Raw genomic sequence first — 24,971 nt, forward strand, 5'->3', positions numbered from 1 at the left:
ATAATGTTTTGCTATTTCCTAAGATGTTGTGGGTCTTGGTCAATGGAAGACCATCAAGCACTTGAAGAGCTGTGTGAAAATCTGCAGAGTGCTGGTGGCAGCGACAGTTGGTCCTGCTTCTGTCGCGCCACTTTGTGTTGGTTGATCTGTTATCTTGCTTAATAATTTTATAGATTTACTTGACTATGTGGAACTGTGTGTCAGATGGGGAGTTTCCTAAGTATCACATCTGATAGGAAATAAGCTCCCAATTGTTACCATTACAGGTTAGCAGCTCAAGTATGTTATGTTCCAGAGCTAAGTCAAGCAGAAAGATTTGTCAGGTCCATTGAGCTTTCAGTCAAGGTCTTAAGAATGGCATGGTACTTGTTTTGACCTGCTGTTTCTTTCTTTTAGAACTAACTAGACTTCTAATATATTAGCAAAAAAACTGTTCCCAAAATCAGTGGGAAGGCCTGATGACACACAGCATGGAGAAGATTCTCAACCAGGGTTTTAGTATTGGAAGATGCAGGCAGCTCTGTTGTAGCAGACAGTTGTGTTCAGTACTTAAAATTAAGTATATGTCATCCTACTCAATTCAGTGGGAGTTTCCACATCCTTAAATTTATGTACATGCTAAATTGATTTGCAGAATCAGAGGTCAAACACATTGCAGGATCAAACTTCAGGTGGACAGTATACCTTTAATGCTGGAGTCACCTGGAGTTTCCACTCTTCTATGAATATTTCTGTAGAGTGCTTCTCTTAGCCTTATCTGAGTCTTGTGATGACTACACCTTGGTACAATTTCCATTAGATATCTACAGAGTATTTGGCAGCCTGCCCTGCTTAAAAAAATAACCTGCCCATGTTCCATTCCCTCCATTAATATGGCAGAGATGGTGAAAGCCAAGACAATGTAATACTGAGCCTGCCCAGAGCAGGAAGCAAGACCTTTGAAGATAATATCAAAGAGTAGTTTCCTTACCCCTGAAATGCCATAGCAAAGAGTTGACTCTCTAACTATCCTAAGCAGTATAAGGCTATGTAGGATTTCAAACAAGAAAGAGTGGGTGAAATCCATCTGCCCTTGCAGCACACCCCCTGTGTTGCTGTATCTCTCAAACCTTCCAATACTTTCTTTCAGGTCCAGTGCCATTAATGTGGTGAAGATTCTGCGTGTTCTGCGAGTGCTTAGACCACTGAGGGCCATCAACAGAGCCAAAGGACTAAAGGTTAGAAGAGTCCCAATGCATTCTGTAAACTATAAATGCAAGTTATTTCAAGCACTTTTGCAATGGTTCAAGTAGTGTTTCAGCAGAATCACAGAATGCTTGAGGTTGGAAGGGACCTTTCAAGGTCATCTGGTCCAACTCTGCTCAAGCAGGGCCACCGAGAGCAGGTTGCCCAGGACCATGCCCAGATGCCTTTTGAATATCTGCACGGAGGGAGACACCACAGCCTCTCTGGGCAACCTGTGCTTAGTCATCCTCAAAGTAAAAAAGTGTTTCCCAATGTTCAGATGAACCTCCTGTGTTTCAGTTTGTGCCCATTGCCTCTTGTCCTGTGAGTGGGCACCACTGAAAAGAACCTGGCTCTGCCTTCTTTGCACCTTCCCTTCAGATATTTATATACCTTGACAAATTCCCTTGAGCCTTCTCTTCTATAGACTAAACAGTCCCAGCTCTCTCAGGCTTACCTCATCGGAGGGATGCTTCAGTCCCTTAATCATCTGTGTGGCCCTTTGCTGGACTCCCTCCAGTACATGCATGGCTCTCTTGTACTGAGGAGCCCAGAACTGGACCCAGTACTCCAGGTGTGGCCTCACCAGTGCTGAGTAGAGGGGAAGGATCACCTCCCTCAACCTGCTGGAAGTACTAATGCAGCCCAGGATACCAGGATACCATTTGCCGCCTTTGCAGCAAGGGCTCATGTTCAACTTGGTGTCCACCAGGATTCCCAGATCCTTTTCTGCCAAGCTGCTTTCCAGCTGGGTGGCCCAGCATCCCCACTGAGGTTAAATGATGTAGTTTGCTAGGATTACAGATGGTCTTACAAGCCTATTTTAACATAGCCTTGCTGTATTAGATAAACAGATAAACTCGTTCCTGTGGGCTGGTGGGTGGCCAACTATGTAAGCTGGTGCTGCTGGAAGTTTCAGAGAGCTGAGCTCTGTTATTTTCCTATCCCTTTCTGCCTGCTTCTAAGAGTACAGTGAGGAACATAACAAGTTGGTCTTCTCTCCCCTTTCCTGGGACATGACTTAATGGGCAATAGTTAAGTGAAATTCTTTTATTTGTATTTCTAGTCTTGGGCTTCTCTCTTAGCCAGAGCAGCTCACAACAATCCTGCAAGTTACTTTTGTTCCTATCTTCCATTTGCAGCATGTGGTCCAGTGTGTGTTTGTCGCCATCCGAACCATTGGAAACATTGTGATTGTCACCACTTTGCTGCAGTTCATGTTTGCCTGCATTGGAGTTCAGTTGTTTAAGGTAAAACCATTGGGCCCATTCATTCATCCATTACACTGAGCTGTATTCGGCAGTGGGAAGAAAAATAGCATGAAGAAGCCTGAGGAAGGGGAGACGGAGTATTCTGTGAGAAAGACAAAACATTTGGGGCACTGTTGGTGTTACCTGGGCTCCTTCTACCAGGAGTTCCCCAAAACTGGACCAGGCATATTCAGAACTCCCGCCCTTCATCTGTAATCATAAGAAATCATCAGTAACCACCTTTGTCCCTAAATAGCCTGTGGCATGACTTAGTGCCAGGGAGGTGAAGGGGGCTGGTCTAAAGGATTGGTGCTTGCAGGCTGTCTACCCTCCATCTTGTAGAGGAGGGGGCATGCCAGATAATCATGGGAGGTTATTAATTCACTTCTTTATGTCTGCTTTTATTTCTTTACCCTTCACCACCCTTCTGACAAATAGTGTTCTGCAGCATTCAGTGGTCATGCACCTCAGGACATACACATAAAAGTATTGTGCAAGCAGATGAAAGCCTGTGCTCTGAACTATCCAGATGCAGGCAACTCTCGATCCAGGCCGCTCACATCTACCTGCAAAAGAGCATGTAAACATACTCATAGTTGGTTAAGCAGGTAGTAAATGCAGTCTCCTTGCTACATTATCTGCCCTAACCCTTGCACTGTCAGGAAAGGAAGCTTCACTCCTCTTTCTTCCTTTTCAAGGGCAAGCTGTACAGCTGCACTGATAGCTCCAAGCAGACAGCAGCAGAATGCAGGTGAGTGATCTTTCCCAGTTAGCCCCCTTCACTGGTGACCCACTCTCAGGGCCTCGTACTGGAAGTGCAGTTCTGCCATGTTCTCTCTCTGCTCTCCATCCACAGAGGGTACTACATTACATACAAGGATGGTGAGGTCAACCAGCCAATGATACAGCCCCGGAGCTGGGAGAACAGCAAGTTTGACTTCGACAACGTCTTAACTGCCATGATGGCCCTCTTCACTGTCTCAACCTTTGAGGGCTGGCCAGAGTGAGTGCTTCTTGGGCCGGTGCAACACCAGAAATGTCCTCATTCATTTCAAAAGAGAAAATTCAAACGCAGAGCATAGTCTTTCCCATTCTAAGTATTTAAATAAGTCTAAAGCACTAAATGTAGCAATAGTAGCAGCAGTCATTGTAGTATTATGTACTTTGTAAATTCCTCAGGGCCTGCAGGAATTGCTGTTCCTGTACTTAACAGTGCACAGCACTGTCTCTAGCTCTTAAAAAGTGATTGCCAGTAGTAGCAGTAATAGCAATATTTATTACAAATATTATATATATAAATGGATATAAAATGCCTGTCAGGCACTTAACTGTATTGCTAGGTGTTGCAAGTTTTGTGATGGAGCCAGCAGGGCAATATGAGACACAGCAGTGCTGTCTCTGCAGTATGGGCAGGTATGGGATATCTTACCAGGCTGTGCTGGCTGTGCCACAGGGGCCAAGGACTCCTGCAGCTCCAGTCTGTCAGAGTGACATGGGCATGCAGGGTATCAGGGGGCTGACCCTGAACTGTATCACCAGGTGATACCAACAGCAGTGTTAACAAATGTTAAAAGTGCTGAGATCCCCTTTTCTCACAAAACTCAGTTCCCAACAACACAGACTCTCCTGTCTTCTGTTAACTGAAGGGCATGCTTTTGTTTTAAATTTTAATTGTTCAATTGTGAAAACATTTCACCCATGAACAGGTTCAAATGTGTAAAGTTAGTAAGAGCCATGTCTTCTCTTTTGCAAGAGTTTGCACTCAGATCAGTGCAAGTCTGTGCATCTGTGAGTGAAGTAATTTTGATACAAGTAGAAGAAAATCACAAAGTTAAACTTTATAACATCACCTATAAGGCCTCAAGGCAGTCGCAGACTTTTTCTGCATTGGGGTCCTGTTTGCTTTCAGGTTGCTGTATAGGTCCATTGATTCCCACATGGAGGATGTGGGACCCATCTATAATCACAGGGTTGAGATCTCCATCTTCTTTATTATCTACATCATCATCATTGCTTTCTTCATGATGAACATCTTCGTTGGTTTCGTCATCGTCACATTTCAGGAACAAGGAGAACAAGAGTACAAGAACTGTGAGCTGGACAAAAACCAGGTAATTTACTACAACTTGTTGCCACTAAAGGTAGAAGATACATTGAGAACAGGCATTTAAGAGAGAAATACATACAGAAAGGAACATGTGAAGATTGCCAACAAGATAAAACACTAAGATGGCTTCACTGCCATCTTTCAGGAGTCAGGTAAAAAAAAATCTTGCTGTAAGATTTGCTCAAGATTTACTTAAAAATGTGTGCTGTACCATTTGGTTCACTAAGATTAGATGAACATGACAGCATTGTCTGGCCAAAGTAAATGCATATGGAACTCTTCAACAGATAGAATATACACATCAGATTACAACCTAAAAGAAATTCTACCAAGCATTTTCATTTCAGTAAAAAACTTGAAACACATTGTGTTTTTATTATATTTGGAGGTAGCTGACCAACCCTGTATTTTGGTTTTGATTTTTAAATCTACCCTACCTCTTTCACAGCGCCAGTGTGTAGAATATGCCCTGAAGGCCCGGCCCCTGCGGAGATACATCCCTAAAAACCAGTACCAGTACAAAGTTTGGTATGTGGTCAACTCCACCTATTTTGAATACCTGATGTTTGTTCTGATCCTGCTGAACACCATCTGCCTGGCTATGCAAGTAAGTAAGCAAGCAAGCAGAAAACCTTACAGGTGATGAATTATTAGACTTTGTTGGGGAAAATGTAGAAATGGACGAGGTTGAGACCTGCTTTCACCTTCACACCATGTATTGAGGGATAGGGGCAGGGACATGATAAAAACCATTGTACCATGTTCACTCCTGATGACATTTAGTAAAAATGAAGAATCTGCCTCTCCTCCTCTTCCTGCTAATATCTGACACTTTCAACAATTCTATTTTAACTCCTTAAAAACAAACAAATGAAAAAAACCCAACAGTTACATCACAGACCAATTCAGTGGCCTCTATAATAACAAGTGACTTCTCAATTCTGACTTGTCTTCTATGAAATGCAGGAATATGCCTGGAACAGCCAATCACCTGAGATCTGAATTTCAAATGTTGGGCTTTTCTGTGTTAAAAAGTGGAGAGCAAATATTTTGGCAAACAAGGCAATCAAGGAAACTGGGGTAGAGGGTAGAAAGGCCCTAGTATCTCCTTTGTCTGTGTTAAGAACCATAGAAACTGTCTAGAAAGAACCTCTTGAGGCCATATTGTCTATCCCATCACCTAAAGGACAGATCAGCTCCCCCTAAAGCATTCCTTGATAGGTGTTTACCTAACTTTCTTCACTACTGATGCTACTGATTGCCTTACTACCCACTATGCTGTGTGTTCATTTTCCTTACTGTGTGAAGGTTTTCCGAACATCTAATGTGAATCCACCAAAGAGACATTTGCAGCTGATTCTACAAGAATAGCAAATAGAGGTAGTAGATTAGCATGTGCAGGTGGAACAGCAGTAAAGGGGAAGGAGTCAAAACCTTTACTAAGTAGCCAGCTTACAAAAAAGAAGTCTTACATTCGTTTCAGTCAGGAATGGGCCCTCATAGACACACACTGTTGTTTACATTTCCCCAAGTCTGTACTTTCCTGGGTTGTTCCTTCCAATCTGTCTCTGCCCAAGGCCCCCCTCACCTCCTTTTCATTTTCAGTTAATCCCCGACTCCACCTGCTAAGGCTATCTTCACACTTCCTGTTTCCTTGGCCACTTGAGTCCCGTTCTTTTCTACACTGTCTGCTTAAGAGCTAGTCTTCCCATCAGTCTCCTCCCTGAAACCCATCCTTCGTCCTCATCCAGCCAGTCTCTGAACTCCCTTCCCTGGTCTGTGGCCCAGACAGTCCAGATCCCCACTCTTCAACCAGTCCTTCTCTTCTTCTCACTACACGGACTCCCAGCAGCAGTTACCCCTCCAAGAACCTCCTTTCTGGTCTCTGTCTGCCCTTTCCATTTGATTGCCTGCTGTTCCTTTCTCTAGTTTGTCCCTTACTGTGAGTCCAACTCTCCAGGCACTCCTACCCCAGCTTCCCTTTTGACCTTAGCATCCCATGACTACAATTACCATTGGATCAATTACCATTGGATCAGTCTGCCCCACTTCCAGCCTCCCCTCAAAACTAGCCTCAGTTTCCTATCACTCACTAACATTCTAAGTCTATATTCATAGTCAGTTTTCACCTTATTTTCTCTCACTGTCTCCAGTCCAATCTCACCAGATTTCTTGACCCCCCTCATTTTCCTTCATCTGGTCTAGCTCTTTACCATCCCCATTGAAAAGGCTTCCTCTGCTGTCTTGCCTAACGTACCAACAAAGGAGTGAGGCAGCATGAGTACAAGAAAGTGCCCTGCTCTCAGCTGAAGTATCTACTGCCCTGCTGTCATGAAGCAATAGAGAGGAACTATTGTGTTCACTTCAAAGCTTTGAAGCATGCTCAGTTGCTGTGACAATGGTGCATGCCCAGGGCAGGTAGAGCTAGAAGCTGTGAGATGTTTGTGAGCCCACCAGCAGCAGAGCATCTCTGGAGGTTCTAGGAAGTCTATGTCCATCTTGAGAAAAGTAGTTTTTCAAAGGCTTATACTGTGGCCAGAGTTGGGTCAAACAACGTAAGGGACAGCAAACAGAAAAGCCACATTCCAGTAAAATTCCAAGTTTTCAAGCAGAGTCCCTCAGGTACTAGAGTCTTTCAAGGAAACTGTTACAAGAAATTTTGAAAATGCCTCAACAATATATTTTTCCCTGGCCTGGCTTTCAGCTGCAGCTGAATTGTTTTAACTGAAACTCCGTCAAACAAGTTACCCTGAGCCAGTACAGAATATGAAAATTCATCCCAGCTGGTTAAAGTTTTTCAAAGTTAAGCAACTACAAATGGGGTCTTATAAAATGAACTGGAAGATGACTTTAGAATAAGGCAGTGCAATCAGTCTCAAGTATAATGATCTGGAAATAGGGATATGAAGAGTGAGGTGGCAACATTTGCAGAAGACACTATCTGAATTAATTAATAGAAGACAGAGAGTAACTTCATAAGATCTTAATAAACTTAAGTGAATGGGCAGCATGATTGCAAATTTAATTCAGAGTTGACAAATGCAAGATAATGCATATTGGAAAGATATGATTTGAGCTGCTCGTGTACTTTGCAAAATCCTGAATTAAGTATAATTACTTAGGGAATGGCTTGGTATCATTATGAACAGCTCAATGAAACCCCTGTTCACTGTGCAGTAGCAATCAAACAAAAAAGTAATCCAAGTGTTATGGAAGGGTGAGATAACAAACACAATTGGAGACTGTCTTGTACCATTATGCAAATTTATAATGAGCCCTCAACTGGAATGATAACTGTGATTTCGGTAACCCCCACTCAAAAAGATTTTTTTAAAAAGATAGGAGATCCAGAGCTAGATGGCAAAAACGGCTAGAGGTATGGAAATCCTTATGTGTGAAGGGAGATGGGAATTCTAAATTGAAAAAATTGAGCGTGCTGGGGTTTTCTTTGGAGAACTTCAACATGAAGGGAGATCAGGAGGGGCCCTGTGGATTCCTAACTAACTGGTATGTCCATTCCTCACACTGCTGCTGGGATGTTATTTTTCAGCACTACGGTCAGAGCTGCATGTTCAAGGAAGCCATGAATATCCTCAACATGCTCTTCACTGGCCTCTTCACTGTTGAGATGGTCCTGAAATTAATCGCCTTCAAACCCAAGGTAGGTGCTATAGGCGTAGAGTTTCCTGGCCTCTGTGTGTGTGTGCATGTGTGCGGGGCAGCTGTGAGGAGAAGGAGGAGGTGAAACTTTCTGATCTATTACCCCACCAAGAACTGAGCTGGACAGTTGCTCTCTGGATTGGAGTCTCACATATATTTAATAACTTTTTCACTGGAGAGTAGACACACTAACAACAACAAAAAAGGCAACACCTGCTAATAGAGAAGGTTCCTAGTTCTCTGTTTTCATTAAGTTATAACAGTGACACTATGTTAAGGCTATAGCATGTTTTCCATTCTGAATGTTATTCGAATGCTCTCTCTCTGACTTTCCTTAAATAAACTATAAATAGCATCCCATGATTAGTCTCCTGGCCCAAGTGAAGTTAATCAAGCATGATGCATTTTGAGTTATGAGCTTTGCTTAAAATTTTTTCTTCTGGGAGGGCTACATCTCAATGACAGTTTGGATTACTTTAGTTTTGAATTTAAGACTTCATTGATAATATTCAGTACCCCAGCAGGTTCTGTCTGAACGTATTGTCTTGTCCATTGGGCCATGGCATTGTGCTAGTATAGCTGCACCATGGGGTATGATTATAACCTACAAGCTCTTCCAACTAAGTTGGCACAGCTGCTGCAGGACAAGGACAAAGATTCTGATGTCACATAATTTAAGATTACATAAGGCTTTCTCCTTTGGGGTTAAAATTCAGCAGTGTGTCATAAGGAGTGGAATCTGGATACCCAAACACAGCTACCTCATGCCATTTCATATCTTCAATGATACCTTGATACATGGGGTTGTATCTTGAAGAATACCTTGATACGTTTGGGTTGGCAAATACTGTCTGAAGCATCAGTTATGACATTGGTAAAACTGAGAATAATCATGTCTGACCATCATGCTTGTCCTTCGTGTTAAACATTTAGGGGATCACTGAAGTCAAGAGCTCCTTCCAGGTCTAACCTAACATCTTCCTCATCCTCAGCTCAGAAACTTTCCTCTTCAACTGTACTGAATTTGGTCTTACTTTTTTGTGTTAACTTTGTGTTGACTTTAGTCCCACCCAGCCCCTCTCTCCTTCTTCCACACTTTCTAGGACATCTTCTTAGAAGAGTCACAATTTTATTTTTTCCCTGAGCCCAATATCACTACCCTTCCTCAGATGTAGTTCTCTTGAAAGTTAAGAGCATCTTGTGCAGTCCTGGTGAAGGACTGAGGTTTTTTTTGGTTTTCGGGTTTTTTTTTTGTGAGATCTCAAACACTGTCTTTGGAAATTTAGAAGTATCATCATCGGTTTCGGAAGGGTTTGTAATTTTCAGGAGGGATCTACCTTTCATTTTTGAGATTTTGCCATGTCTATTAGCAAGTAAATTTTCTGGCACTTTGTAAAATTATCTGCCCATTATATACCCAGAAATGTATCTCGCAGGCTTTGCAAAGTTCTTCTGATTTCATGGTTCTACTTTACAGGAGATTCTTAACTTTGAGAAAGATGAGGTTCTCAGCAGAATTTGTTTTGAGCATTTAGGGGAAAAGTTCAACCAGTTCTAATATTGAGCTCTGTACATATACAAGGAAGGTTTTACCTGACATGTTTGCCTCTAACAGTAAGAAACTGACTTGATATTGGAGGTCCTTTCTACTTCCCATGTCTTACTTTCCTGTGTTCAGTCTCCTTTTCAAGTTTTGCTGCACAACAAAGTATTAAACAAAATCAACTGAGGGTAAACATGTATTCTCCAGATAGCAAAACATTGGAATAGATTGCCTAAAGAGATTGTGGAATCTCCATAATTTGAGGTTTTAAGATTAAGTTAAGGGAACCTTTCGTTAGAAACAGTTTAGGAATGTATGATCTGCCTTGGGACAGGGGAATGGACTAGACCATCTCACGAGGTCCCTCTCAGCAAAATTTTCCATGATTCTGTAATGCCCAACCTAAATCACCAGCTATTACACTATAGTAAAAGTGAGAATATAGAAGTTTTCCTTGAGACCAGAGTAGTAGAGTATTAATAAAGTCTTCTCAACTAAGGATCAGACAACAACCTCAGGTTGAAAGAATAGCCAGTGAAAAGAATAAATCTGTTTCAAATCCCAGTCTGTCTTGTATGCCAAAAATACTAACAACTCTTAAACTGCTGTTTTAATTAAATAAAAATAGACAACATTTTAAAAAATGAAACCACAGGATTTACAAGAAAAAAGCCAGGAATGAACCTGTGAAAACAACTAATATAGCAAAAAGGCTTGCCTCTAGCAGTGTATACACACTGGATTATGTTGAGTACCAGTTCAGTGACATCAGCAGTCCTGGTTAACAGGGGAGGTCCCAGATGACTGGAAGCTTGCCAGTGTGACTCCCATCTACAAGAACGGTTGGAAGGAGGATCTGGGGAACTACAGGCCTGTCAGCCTGACCTTGGTGCCAGGGAGATCATGGAGCGGTTCATCTTGAATACACTCCACAGGCATGTGCAGGTCAACCAGGGGATCGGGCCCAGCCAGCTTGGGTTCATGAAAGGCAGGTCCTGCTTGACCAACCTGATCTCCTTCTATGACCTGGTGACCTGCCTAGTGGATGAGGGAAAGGCTGTGGATGTCATTTACCTGGACTTTAGCAAAGCTTTTGACACCGTCTCCCATAATATTCTCCTTGGGAAGCTGGCAGCTCATGGCCTAGGCAGGTGTACTCTTCGCTGGGTAAAAAACTGGCTGGATGGCCAAGCCCAGAGAGTTGTGGTGAATGGAGTTAAATCCAGTTGGTGAGCAGTCACAAGCGGTGTTCCCCAGGGCTCAGTACTAGGGCCAGTCTTTAATATCTTTATCAACGATCTGGATGAGGGGATTGAATAAGTTTGAAGATGACACCAAATTGGGTGGGAGTGTCAATCTGCTGGAGGGTAGGAAGGCCCTGCAGAAGGATCTGGACAGGCTGGATCGATGGGCCGAGGCAAACTGTATGAGGTTCAACAAGGCTAAGTGCTGGGTCTTGCATCTGGGTCACAACAACCCCATGCAACGCTACAGGCTTGGGGAAGAGTGGCTGGAAAGCTGCCAGGCAGAAAAGGACCTGGGGGGGTGTTGGTTAACAGCCAGCTGAACATGAGCCAGCAGTGTGCCCAGGTGGCCAAGAAGGCCAACAGCATCCTGGCCTGTACCAGGAATAGTGTGGCCAGCAGGAGCAGGGACAGGATTGTCCCCCTGTACTTGGCACTGGTGAGGCCGCACCTTGAATACTGTGTCCAGTTTTGGGTCCCTCAGTACAAGAAGGACACTGTGGTGCTGGAGTGTGTCCAGAGAAGGGCAACAAGGCTGGTGAAGGGTCTGGAGCACAAGTCTTGTGAGGAGCAGCTGAGGGAACTGGGGTTGTTTAGTCTAGAGAAGAGGAGGCTGAGGGGAGACCTTATCGCTCTCTACAACTACCTGAAAGGAGGTTGTAGTGAGGTGGGTGTTGGGCTCTTCTCCGAAGTAGTTAGCAATAGGACAAGAGGAAATGGCCTCAAGTTGCATCAGGGGAGGTTTAGATTGGATGTTAGGAAAAATTTCTTCATGGAAAGAGTAGTCAAGCATTGCAACAGGCTGCCCAGAGAGGTGGTGGAGTCACCATCCCTGGAGGTGTTCAGAAAACATGTAGATGTGGCACTTTGGGACATAGTTTAGTGGGCATGGTTGTGTTGGGTTGATGGTTGGGCTGATGATCTTAGAGGTCCTTTCCAACCTTAATGATTCCATTCTAGTTTTACTTTCATTAAAAAATAATCCAGCCACCAAGCCAGGAAACATGAAATTAATTATTAGTCTACCCTTAATTGTGGTGGACTTGGTAGTGTTAGGCTAATGGTTGGACTGGATGATCTTAAAGGTCTTTTCCAACCTAAACGATTCTATGATTCTATAAGTTTGGAAACATCAAAATGCCTTGTGTAACTTGCCATTGGCTGTTAAGTACCATTTTGACTGATGTGGACCAACACTGGGGGGCACAATCTGCTTCTCTTTAGGTTGCACATTTGGGATTGAAGCTGAATTTGCCTAGAATATGTTCTGATGTAGGAGTCTCCCAGCATGGAGAAAGTTGTTACCTCAGCCCTCTGCTTGGCCAGACCTTGTGTACTCCTATCATGCAATGCAAATCATACATTTGCAGATGGAGGTTGTCCCCAGGAGCACCAGCTGAAAAAGTCAAAAAGGATTTCATAGTCACCTGGGTGAACATCACTACAACTCAGTCATCATCCTCTCCCCTCTAACCAATCAAGTCACCCAGATAAAGAAATGAGATGCTAAGTGATATTAGTGTTTCCCAGATGTGAAATGGCAAGCTTAAATGCTCATGAGATCTCTGCTGAAGACAGATTTGGCTGCCATTTCCAGATCAATAAAACACAAACCAGCCTTTGTTTAAGCTGTTTGTCTCATTTTGAATTTGTGCCCAAACATCACTCTTTTCTATCTGAAGAGTACCCCAAAATGAAGGAGCTGTAAGCTTTATGACTGACAATAAGTAAGCAGGAAACGGGTAGCTGAAGGTGTTGTGTCGTCACCTTTAGCAACAAGCCCCAGGGGAATGTGGCAGAACAGAACTGAACACAGAACTGAAGCTGGTAAAATTTGCTCTGTTTTCTCCAACTTCGTGGTGCTTAACCCAGCAGTGGGTGCTGCAGCTAACCTTCAGCTACAGCAAGCAGCACAGTAACTGACTTTTAACTCTGAAGCAGCCATCACAGAGCTCTCCCTTGCACAGTTGCTTCCTAAAGGCACCTTGGAATGAATGGTCTGCAGCAGCAACAGAGGATCATGGTTTTCTCCATCTGTGCAAGGTAGAACAAGCTGCTGTTTATTCATAGCTTTACCAGAGAGAATTGTTAAGGGAACTGGGACAGACCTCTGAGGTACTCACAGCTGCTATTGCCCTAGCTTCTTACAGAAGTCACCATGGGGATGTGCCCATGGAAAACAGCATTGGGGGAAGCCTGGAGTTCCTAATATGCAGAGTTCCTGCTGCAGGCAGTGGTGTGGCAATCACTATTATGTTACGTAATATATAGCACTACAATGCTACCTGTGTATTACATGCGTAACAACAGAAAAGGTGGCAGTCTCTGACTGAATAGATTTTTTACTGTATCCAGTTTTTATTTCTTCACTCTATTCTGTGAGGAGACCTGTCCTTATTTGCTACTCTTGATAGTAAAGGTAAAAAAAGCAAACACAGTCAGTTGCACAGACATTAAGTAGGTTCACATATGTGCCTGACTGCAAAAAATCGACATGGATAATCCAGCCCTGCAACTAGTTCTTGTGGTGCGAGCAAGGATTTACTCATTGAAAGGACAGCTGTAGGAATAAGGAGCCAAGTCTGAGTCAGGGCTCATCTCCTAACACTTACAGAAAGTATGTGAAGCGGGTAGAAAGACAAGGGCTTTCCTAACTAAACATACTGTTACTGTTGAGATTGGTTGGTTGCTCTAGTCAGCAAGTCCCTTTGATACCTATCTTTTTTATTGGCCATCTTCTGTGAACAGAGTTTTGGTTTGTTTAGTCTCCAGGGAAGCTATAGAGAAAAGGGGTGCATTAGCTGGAGTAGCTGCTGCTGGTATAGATAGTGCATACCAGGCAGGGACAAGACCAGCCTCTGAAAGTCCCCGTGTTTGTGTGTGGCACATTTTTTGGAGGCGAGGATCAGTTCTCCCAGGTTTTTTTTCAGGATAAATCTAAGCACTGTGTAAAACAGCTCATCTATGTCTGATGCAGTCCCGACAGGAGGGTGTGCTAACAATGAGCAAGAGAGATTTGGGATGATTAGGGCTGCTGATAAAGAAAACATCCACTACATGCCCTGCATCTCCTTACACAGTATTAATGTGCTGTTCTGAAGCAAAACTCCCAAATGGACCTGAGTGTTTGTCTTGGCTGACGGTCACAAACTCATTCAAGACTACTTAACTTCAAAGAGACAGACAGTCTAAAAGTAATGCTGTTGAGCCAAGGCCTTTTGCTGCTTTGTTTTTTTAATTTTATAAATTCTCCAGCCAGTCTGGTGAGCTATTTTCCAGATCCTGCATGGAGCAAGCTGCTGCTATTTCATGCTTTTTCCAGAGAAAACTACTAAAGGGAATGAGAGGTGCTGTGCTCTCTGGGGTGCTCACAGCTACCACTGTCCTAGCTTATTAAAGAAGAAATCCCCACAAGCACCAGTCCATGAAGGACCAGCTGTTCTACAAAACCTGCCTAGGGTTTATCTTTTCAACTCAAAGGCAATAACGTAAAATTCCTATTCATATGAAGCTGTGCCATCTCTCAACATACGTGCTAATATGGGGATGGATATTCCTCCAGGAATTTCAGATTTTTCCAGCTTCTGGGAATGGGTTGTTTTACTGATGAACCACATCTACTATTCTTTCAGGAAACATTTCATCTATCCTCTTATTAGCTAGGGCAGGACTTGTAATCTGAGAGCTATGAATTTTCTACTGCTGTCCCTGTCATCTCAAAGTAGGCAAGACATATCAGTGAAATGACTCCCGTGCATAAAGTAAAGCACATGTTCACATGTTTTGTCAAATCCAGGTCTGTGTGTGGAAAGGGAGTCTTGGGGATTTTCTCTGTGGAATTATGACTATCAGAGAGACTACAGATCACAAGTCTATTCCATTTACCAAACACTGTCAGCACCTTTCTTCCCTGGGTGTTTATGGATGTTACTTGTAAAGCAGCCTGTAACAACGCCATCTGTCCTGCCTCAGATAGTTACTTCAGTCCCTCATTTATCACTGCTACTTTACTCTGAATTCTTTCCATTCTTTAATGTCATTTTCATGTGGCAGAGTTCAGAATTCTGTGCACTGTTTCAAACAAATTTCACATGCAGTACAAGGCATATAATCCCATGTGATCCCAGGAAGAGCTATGACCCTCTGAGTAGTGGAAGTCATGAGTGTTGCCCATGGTTATTTCTTAGTCTCCATTTACTGATGGATCTATGTGTCTTTAGTGTTTCTTTCTCCCCTGATGTACTTGTCCTTCTTTATTCCTCTTTAAGTTCCTCTCAGTCAGCATTTATCATGCATTTGATGCACTGATATCTATTCTCAAAACTGCAAAATGACTCATCTGGTCTTGTTCCCTTTTTACTACTTCATTTCTAGTACATTTATGCCTATAAACAGATCTTTGAGCAATCTCTCCTAAAGTCACACTGGCTGCTTCATACTACTTGCATTCTTCTTTCTCACCATAACCATAATCTGTCATTCCTTGTTCAGGACAAAGGCTTCAGGATTTTCACAACCAACTGAAATTTACATCCAATCTATCCCCTTGCACTACAGAAACAAGGTTGGTTAATTTTGGAAATCTAATGGTTTTGGTACTTCTTCATTCCAAGACCTTTAGAAATAACCATATAGCTTAGGATGCTGCCCTGGCATCATTCATCACAGTGTTTTATTTCTCCATCTTATACAGAGAAAGCAAAGTAAAGATACTCTGCATTGATACAAAAACATTAGGAAAATTGGTTACAAGTGAGTGGTCTTTTGCTCAGCACTGAAAAACAGTTCAGGTCCATCCAACAGACATAGGAATCATATTTATTTAAAAATCATGTGGTCTGGGATGACGTATGGTGGTATAAATTAGTATTTTAGGTTGTGTAAATGTATACATGAGCCCACGGTGCAGGCAGCTGCCTCCCTCTCATGGAGTTTGGCTACACAATTCTGGTTGTCAAATGGCTGTTACTTTGCAGATTTTCTCTGCTGGTTTTGGCAGGTTCTAAGTAGTTATCTAATTGTTTCTGCTCCTCAGCTTCAGTATTACCCTTTCTGTTTTGGAGGGACAGCATCTAGACATGGAGCATTTTCTGACTGAGTCATCTACCCCATGCAATAGGAAGGGCAGTATCCAACCACCACCCTGCCTTTGGTTGGAAAAAATGTTTTAAAAGGCAAAAGAAGGGGTGAGAAAGCTAACATGTTTCAGGATCTGTGGGTGGGGAAACAAGGTGCCTCATTCAACAAAAAGGAAGAGTGAGCTCTGCTTGATGTTGTGTAAGAAATAGTGAGCATGGAGAGAACTAGAAGTAGTCAGGTAAGAGAGTGTGTGAACTGAAGAAAGTGAGAGAACTAAAAAAAACACAAAGGACCATGTCTGGGGGCAAAAGAAAGAGAAACCAAACCTGGAGGGGAGGAAAAGCCATACACAGATAATGAAGAGTGTGAATGGACAGAATATCCTTAAAAGCAGAATGACAAAAAAAAAATAAACTGAAGGCCCTGAAAGAGGAAAGTATTAATAAAATGGAGAAAGAAATGATTGGACAAAAAATGATGCAAGGAAAAGAAAAACAGAAAGAGGGGTGAAAGGAAAAGTAAACATAGAAAGGGATTTTTAGAAAATTAAAAACTGAATTAAAACCCATAGCTTTTAAGCTAATGAACATCTTTTTGTGCTTCTACATTTTGTTGAAGTTCCCTGGCAGACATCCCAGGTCTCCATGTTCAAATACATCAGTATCTCAGCCACAGAGCCTCCTCATGTACTGTCTCATCAGAATAATTTGCAATACAAGTTGGATGCAATGTATTTCCCTACTTCTGTGGATTAATCTCAGTCCCATTGTAAAATGCATCAGCATGTTACCCCAGAATTGCTTTCCTTTTTCACCCCAAATTTTTTTCTGGATGAAGTCTGAAGGTGTATTCCTCTGGATCTTCTGTACAGCCAGTAGCCCAGCTAGAATTAATCTCAGCTGTTCCAACAAACCCAGCAGGCATATGACCAGAAATCCCTGACATGTCTATAGTGCACAACCAGATGCTGCACTATATGTGTGCAGTCAGTCTGAGGCTCTCAAGGAACTACTGAATCAGGCTCAAGGGTTTTGGAAATACACTTGAAAAGTGAAAAAATCTTAATTCCTCATTAATCGCTCCTTTGCTTTCTCTTTACTGTGATTACCTGTCTGCCAGGAGTTTATGCATTTTGCATAGCGTACTTGTGATGTGCAGATTTGACCATCTGGTCTTTCATGTTCACAGATCTGGGAAGAAGAATGAGCCTCTTTTCTAAGCACTTTCTGCAAAAGCAAATACTAAAAGTACTGTATGTCAGAGCAGCATGTTTAGGTGACTTTGATGTAAAGAAATACCTGGGATAATTATTTGGGACGTAGCTGATCAGGTCATCCCAATCCTTTATACCTATCAATAGGGGGGAACAGAGGGTCATCAGGTAGACTTACTCCTGGATGCTGCTTGTTTGGCAGAATTTCTATCTGTCCATATGTCCAGGAGAAAGAAGAGAAGAGTGGCTAAGAAAGTAACTGGGCCTCTTGCAGCAATGTCTGTGCCACAACACTCTCACAGCAGCTCGGTGTTGAGACTTTCTTGCAGAACATGGAAGGGCATCCCACCAGCCAAGGGCCAAAGCAGCTGCTTTTGTTATTCCAGGCCTTAAATCAAAACTACTCAGGAGTTTGTGCTGCCAATGTGTTACAAGGAAGTGACATTGAAAGAAAGAACCACATCCTGGTGTTTTAGAGTGCTGGCCCACCAAGTTAAACAGTGTACCTGATGTAACTGTAGAGGCTCAAACAACAAATCCTCCAGTTAGTACAGAAAAAGAAAATTTGCAACAGGGATGAGGTTGATTTAGCAACAATTTCCACAAATGAGGAGTCGGCAAGCAAGTAACTGCCTTCTCTGTCATATGACAGTACAGGGAATCCTCTTTGATACTTCTAGATTTCACCGAGTTCCTCACCAGTTCCTGAGCATGTGTGGGAGGGGAAGTCTGTCCATTCCTGACACTTTGAAGGAGAAGAAAGTAGTGCCAGACTAAAGTTTTTCTATTGTGCATATGCTTATATTCTGAGATGGCATAGGCGTGACTCCACCAAAACAAGTCATGCAGTGTGAAAAACATTTGGTAGGTGCATGTAACAGAAGAAACTAGACAGATGATGAGAAATGGAATTTTGCAGTAAATCCTAGCTCATACCTTTAATGTAATCTGGGTCAGGAAGCATCAAAGTCTTCTTTCTGAACACTGGTTGACATCCTGTATGAAATATACTGGTCTCTTTCCCATTTCCTCATGGAAAACATATGTTGTGGAAGGGCATCAGCAGAGTTGATCCCAACCGGTTTCTTTGTTGGTGCCCCCAAAGAAGAGACCACGAACGAAATGAGTATACAGAACAAACTTCCCTCTTCATGCAAAAAAACCTTGTCTTTTCATGTTGTGGTGGAAGCAATTGGTGAGGGACAAAAAGGCTGTTTGATCTGCTGCTTCCCATGTTACACTCACTGTTTAAATGCAGGATGTTCTCCTTCCTGGAGGACAAGAACAGCAATTTTCTGCACACAAATAGATCCTCTAATTACTGTATAGAATGTGTGAAATTTCTAACACTGATCAGCCAGAGCTATGCAATCCTCCAGCTTTCTGAAGGATCAATGGAGAATTTAGTAGGCAGAAAAAAAATGTTAAAGAAGCGGTATCAGAGCTTCAATGAGAGAGGACCTTTTCCTTCACAGCAAACGTACCCAGAGAATTTGCATATTGCTGCAACATTATGACAGATTTATTTTCAGTCTGGCACTTGGGGGTTTTAATGTCATTATAAATGATCAAAAATAATGATATGACTGTACAATGCAACAGTGTGGGAAGTACTGTATTAGCTATTACACTTAATTATTTAATACAGAAAATTATTCACACAGTGTTAAAAGCCCAGTGGGATGGTGAACTGGGGTCTCATTCACAACAGCATTGACAGCGTCAGCAGCAGCATGTAAAGGGAACAGTTCCAGGGAAAAGTGACTTGCTCTCACTCTCAGAAGAAAAATCCCAACCCTCTATCACTATATGAGAGGTTGTTTTAAAGGGTCAAAAGTTCTCACAGATGTGAAACTTCTCTTCACATAAAAATGATACCAGATAGCTGACTGTGATACAGCCCCTGTTAAGAACTGTTCATCATGTTAGGAAATGTCATTTTCACTGCCAAATGGTCACCTGGCTGAGGTCTAAGAGTTGATTTCTCTTCCCTATCATACATCTGGCTTTTGTAGGACCTTGGTGCACATGGAGACAGGGAAGCAATTTCAAGTCCAGCCCCATATTCAGAATGCTTCCTCACCCTTGCCACTGGCTCTTGTTCCCACAACAGTAAGTGGCTTTTCACTCTGAAAGATGTGTCACTTCTGTTCTTACAGGTTGAGTTTTACTTCTTTTGAATCATTCTTCCCTGAGTGGGATGTCAGTCCAACTTTAGAAGATAGACTATCTTAAACAGCAAAGCCCATCCTTTTGCTCTTTTCATGGACTGTTTCATGTTGCTGGTTTGGTTTATTGCCTTCAGGAGTTATTTGTTGGTTCTCATCAAGACCTGCTTTTTCCAGACCTGGCAAAGTCTTTGAGCATTCACAGCTTCTTCCTCATGGAATTTGACACAAAATTATCATGGAATGCACTTTGTGATAAATGATCTGTTCAGATACAGCAAGCCATCACATTCACTTTTCAGTCTTTCCAGTAAGACTGGTGTTGATTTTGTTTCTCTTTGCTGAGAACAAGTCTGGTTTCTGACTTCAGGGCAGTAATTGTTAAATGATTGCAATGTCATTACTGTTCATGAGGAAAAGGACCCAACTCCTCACAGGGTATCACTGTGCCACAACATACCTGTAGGACAGTCAAGAATGTTTATCTTATTTTTCTAGGTGGACAGCAGAATTTATAAGAGAGCTTTCTGTTATTCTGCCTTCATTTTCATGCATTTATATCAAGGAAGCTTTAGGCATTACCGTTCTGAAGCATCACTCACCCTCCCTTCAAAGGTAGCTAAGAGCAATCCAGGCCAAAAATGACATCAGGGTCAGCTGGCTGAATCATCCAGTTTCAGCATGTTTTACTGTTACCATTTCCTCCGGCCATCTCAGAATGTTGCCCTGAAATACAATCTTTGCTACCTCTAAGAGATGCTTCCATAATAAATGCTTCCATATTACCTTTGCCATGCTTCTATCCCAGTCCTTGGAGGACCTGGGACCGTAAGATTGCACTTCAAGCCTTCTACATGGCTGAGCGCTTGTGTACTACTAGCCACTTTACAGTAAATGAAATATGGAGAGATGTAAGATAACTGTACCACTATGTAGGTAGGCATGGATGGGCTCACGGGACCATCTAGAAAATACAATTCTGGTGGAATGAACTGCGTTGCAAGATCTGGAAATGGGAATTCTCAGTTCACAGAACAGGTACGGTAAAGGCTTTTGTAGGCATGTCCCCCTGACGCTGTCAATTATCAGTAGGTGTGGAGAGCACAAAAAAGGGTCTGTTGTGACACAAGAGGTTATATCGTTCCAGCCTCTATAAATGTTTACATTTGTCAAATAGTGGCTTGGGGACCCTGGTTCAGGCAGTGGTTTTTTTTCTTTTTTTCCTGTGATGGAGATACTCGTCCACTAGAAGCACAGGTGAGACCCGTAGTTTGCTTTAGGACCTACAGGCTCTCAAACAATAATCAGAAGGTGGCTGCTTTTAACCAGTAACAAGCTACCCCACTTTTATACCAGTGACTTAGAAATAAACATTTGGGGTCTTTTTCCAGATCACAGAGTCATTCAAGTCTTCCAACTCCTTTGTTTCTGGTAAGCAGAGTGTCCAGTATGTCCAGGCAGGCCCTCAGACCCCAAGGGACACCTGTCTGCTTTCAGTGATGTCCTCATTGTGAGAGAGAGCATGAAACAGAGTGAGAGAGGATAAAGGAAAACATCAAAATTATTGAGCATCCATCTTGGTCTACAAGTTGGTCTTGTTTTCTTATGGAATAAGCAGAGAGAGGCAGGAGGCTTCTTCAGAACCGACCAGACTTTTGGAATAGTCTGGGGAGCTGAAAATCTCCCCTCCTCACTCCCCCTCTGCAGAAAGATTTGATGGAGTACAGGGGACCCTTGTGCAATTCCCTGCAACAGTGACTCATTACAGCGACTGGTAGGTGAACTGCAGGGAGTTTGTGTCTCAGAATTAATCCATCAATGGATGAGAGCTGATATATAGTATGCAAATAGATGCTGTTTTCCTGCAGCCTGTCAGGAGCTCCAAGTAGCTGCATCCTCCACTTTGTTCCTTCTCTATTAGGTTCTGTTAATTTCCCTGATTGCTGTTATGGCTAAATGGTATCTTAGCATAACAGAATTTGCATCTGACACAAATCTCCATTTGGTGTCAGGAGCTATTGTAGCTTTGCAAGATTGTTCAGGATGCATGCAAATCACTCAAATCTGCTGTGGGAAGGTATTCCAAGAGTCACAGTACTGTGTAAATGTGTAAATGTCATTTGATTCAATACTGTTTTCCAATGAAACTGTCCCTTTTGCAAAAATATGTTCAGGGAAAAGCCTCTTTTAATGGAGTCTGAGAACTGACTCTCACAGCTCCAAACAGCCTGCAGCATTTTCAGAAACAAATTCACATACTAGGCGACCATCAACCAAACTAGCAGTTCATCTCATTTTTGCAAATCCCCAGCAAAGTCTGCTTTGGTGCCTTTTACAACCAGCAGGAAGTTTTTGCTAAGAAATCACACTGAATATCAGGGTATCAGCCCCTTTCTCTCCTTCCTATATACTCTTTCCAGGTGATTAAGATTGATGCTTTTTTGTTGTTGTTTTAACATGCAGGTTTGTTTCAGATAAGTGGTAGCAAGGTTCTCCTGTAGTTTGCTTTTCTTTTAGGCTGTGTAGTTATCTATATGTCTTCGTTTCTTCTCCTTGATGCTTCATTTCTGTATTCATACATGCACGCATACATGTCTTTCCCTTTTTCATATGACATTGCAGTATCTTCTTTGACTGGGGACCATCTGACCTACATTCAGATCCCACCCAGTGAATAGCCTTGACCCTTGCTCTTCTCTTCATCTTTAGAGGCTTTTCTCTCAGAGGGTTTTTTTTATTTTTTGCCAGCCATCTCACAAGAGAGTAATAGATGGAAATGAAAACCTGGGACTAAGCAGATAAATAACTGCACATCAATTAACACCCAAGTGGCCCTGCAGCTCCCACAGGGATGGATGCTCAAAACCCAGCTGGTACCATGACTCAACAGCACCCTTCCCCTGAGGATTTCTGTGCTTCAGTGTAGATGCATAGCTCTCTGGCCACCACACGTTCTTATTATGGGCCCCAGGTGACTCTGAGCTCAGACCTTCAGATAGACTCCAGTGGGCAATTTTCCCTGCTGTTAATGAGGCTTCTTAGATACTGCATTTAGGATCTCATATTCACAAAAAGTGGCTCCATGAGTAACAAAACAAACCCCAGCTTCTTTGCTACCTAATCTCAGCAACTAGGAAACCTAAAAATGATTGGCATACTCATTCTGAAATGCTACAATGTCTGCTCCCCTCACACAAATGAGATTCCATTCCAGTCAGCTACTGCATATTTATGCTCAGCCTTTCATTAACTTATTGATCATGTGGTGATACACTATCCTTTGCTACCTTTGGGGAAATAAAAAAATGGGGAAAAAATGTGCTCTAATGGTGGGGCTATTTCATGCTTCCTGAATATTCAGTCCAATCCTCCTGGTCTCTTTCTGTCCTCCTTTCTCCCCAAAAGCTTCATGGATCTCCAAAGACATCCCACAAGAAAGGGTGACTACCATTCCCCAGTAAGCCCCCAAGGCTGCCATTATGTGGCATGTAATTATACAGCTAAATCAGGGTCAAGCGTCTCCCTTTAAGGGTAAAATATGGTATTATACTCTAAATTCCTGTACTGCAAAAACAAACAGTGCCATCAATTCATTTCCAGTCAGACCTCCACCCCCCCTGGGAAAAGTATACAGAACTTTCTGGTGGGAAAAATAGTTTGGAAGTACAACCTCTTTATTAGAGTGAAAGCTCTTCCTTCATTCAGCTTGTCTTTCATTAGCCACCGTGGTACACTCCAGTGAGGAATGTGGCTTGAAGAGGTACTTTGAGGTTGCAAGAGACAAGTCCCCAAGGGGTGTAGTTCACTCTCAATATGTACTCATAACTCCTGACAAGATTATGAGGTCTGATCCAAAACTAAGTAACCACATGGCCGTTCATAGGTAAATGTCTCTAAGAGGGTGGCTTTTTAAGGAAGGATTCCATTACCTTGCACACAAATGAAGCATCTATTTTCTCTGTTTTCTTTGAGCTCTCTTACTGTGAAGAATATCTTCCTATTTTTAACACTTCTGTTTGAAACACAGAGGGAGCAGGTGAGGAGGAAAGGAAGGTTTTTAAATTCATGTGTTTCCTTAATTCAACACTGGCATATTGGATGTGGGGTTGAGTAAAACTGCATTTGTATCCCTGGTTCCTCTCTGTCACTCATCTAAGAGGTGCAGGAGGAAGAAAGGAGCTCTCCGAGTCCACCTTACAGCCACACAATAACATACCATGGTAATGCTCTTTCTGTGATCCCAGAGCAGACCAGCCCATGACTTTCAAGTAAGCAGCTGGCTGATGAGACTCAGCAGAGCATTCCGGGAGAAAGAGCTCACAGTGTAAATCCGGAGCAACTCCATGGAAGTTATCAGAGTGACTCCAGATATGCTGTGGTGTCACAAAGGTCCAATGCAGCTATTTGTGATAGCAATAAAAAAGGGACCTTTTCTTTCCAGGTCTTGAGTCTGTCCTGAGATGTGCCAGCTGTGTCAGCGCAGTGTCATGGCTTCCAGTGAGGTTACATTACTGCAGTTGGGAGCAAAATTTAATTCACTGGCTTCAGTGGCCATCTGAGGACAGGACTTGATGCTGTTTGTCACCTGGGTTTTGTACCAACAGCAAATGCTGGTTTACCAGCAGCAGTGGCTATTGGGATTTATGTCTGGAGTTGCTCAGTAAAAAGAAATTGTGAAATTGTGAATTTGGTTACACCAAAAACATTCTTGCAGTATGATGCCAATCATAGTAAACATAACCACCTGTCCATCAAAACAGACTTAAAAATAGTCATCATTTTCGTGGGCAAAACCTGAACGTGTTTTGGATCTTCACCCTTGCAGCTGCCCAAAAGCAAACTCTAGTTTTGTGGAGTTGTTTGGGTTCCTGCTGAAATCCTTAATAGTTCTTAAACTATGCAATTTGAGAAGGAAATGGAAGCTCACCATGCTATTGAATGCACGTATTCATTTGGCATGCGAGCAGTGCCATTGCCTTCAGCAAGACTGTGCACATGAACAGGGGCAGGAGGATTGGGTCTGTTGTCTTCTACTCCATTCTCTTTGATCCTGTAAGTGTACTCTCTGCCAAGGTCGCATCAGGCTGCAAAGGCACTTTTTGCAACTCTGTATGATCTGTGTCTGTCCTCTATTTATTCAATGCGTTTGCCTCTACAATTTAATCTGCTGTTCTCTCCCTCCCCTTCCTCTTGGTGAAGTCTAATTACAGTTTTATTCCAGGTCCATCTGGTTGCTAACGATGCTGGACATCACTGCTGAATTCATTCTAATATTTGTTGTGTATTTTCTAGGCTGGACGCTGAATAATAATATTCTCTGAATTTGCTTTTGCTCCTGTTTCCTTTCTCCCTGTTGTAGCTAATTGCATAGTAATGTGTAGACACAGGGTGATGACTCGTCCCAGTGTAGATCTGCTAAGAGTTGCCTATTTCAGGCTGCAGAATAAAGGGGGTTTTTTTTCTGGTTTTGAGGAGAAGATTTC

At 42.6% G+C, this 24,971-nt stretch overlaps 1 protein-coding gene across 2 annotated transcripts in view; it reads left to right on the forward strand.

Annotated features, from left to right (window-relative positions):
* CACNA1C (calcium voltage-gated channel subunit alpha1 C) overlaps positions 1-24,971 on the forward strand; it is a 494,372-nt gene that overhangs the window by 415,500 nt on the left and 53,901 nt on the right. For both annotated transcript variants that reach the window (XM_075727966.1, XM_075727965.1), the window contains 7 exons: positions 1,130-1,217; positions 2,367-2,474; positions 3,173-3,225; positions 3,331-3,477; positions 4,384-4,585; positions 5,030-5,188; positions 8,132-8,242. In XM_075727966.1, the coding sequence (XP_075584081.1) occupies positions 1,130-1,217; positions 2,367-2,474; positions 3,173-3,225; positions 3,331-3,477; positions 4,384-4,585; positions 5,030-5,188; positions 8,132-8,242 (868 nt within the window). The remainder of the gene's footprint in view (positions 1-1,129; positions 1,218-2,366; positions 2,475-3,172; positions 3,226-3,330; positions 3,478-4,383; positions 4,586-5,029; positions 5,189-8,131; positions 8,243-24,971) is intronic.

The sequence above is a fragment of the Pelecanus crispus genome, chromosome 1, assembly GCF_030463565.1.
Source record: "Pelecanus crispus isolate bPelCri1 chromosome 1, bPelCri1.pri, whole genome shotgun sequence".
NCBI classification, from domain to species: Eukaryota; Metazoa; Chordata; class Aves; order Pelecaniformes; family Pelecanidae; genus Pelecanus; species Pelecanus crispus.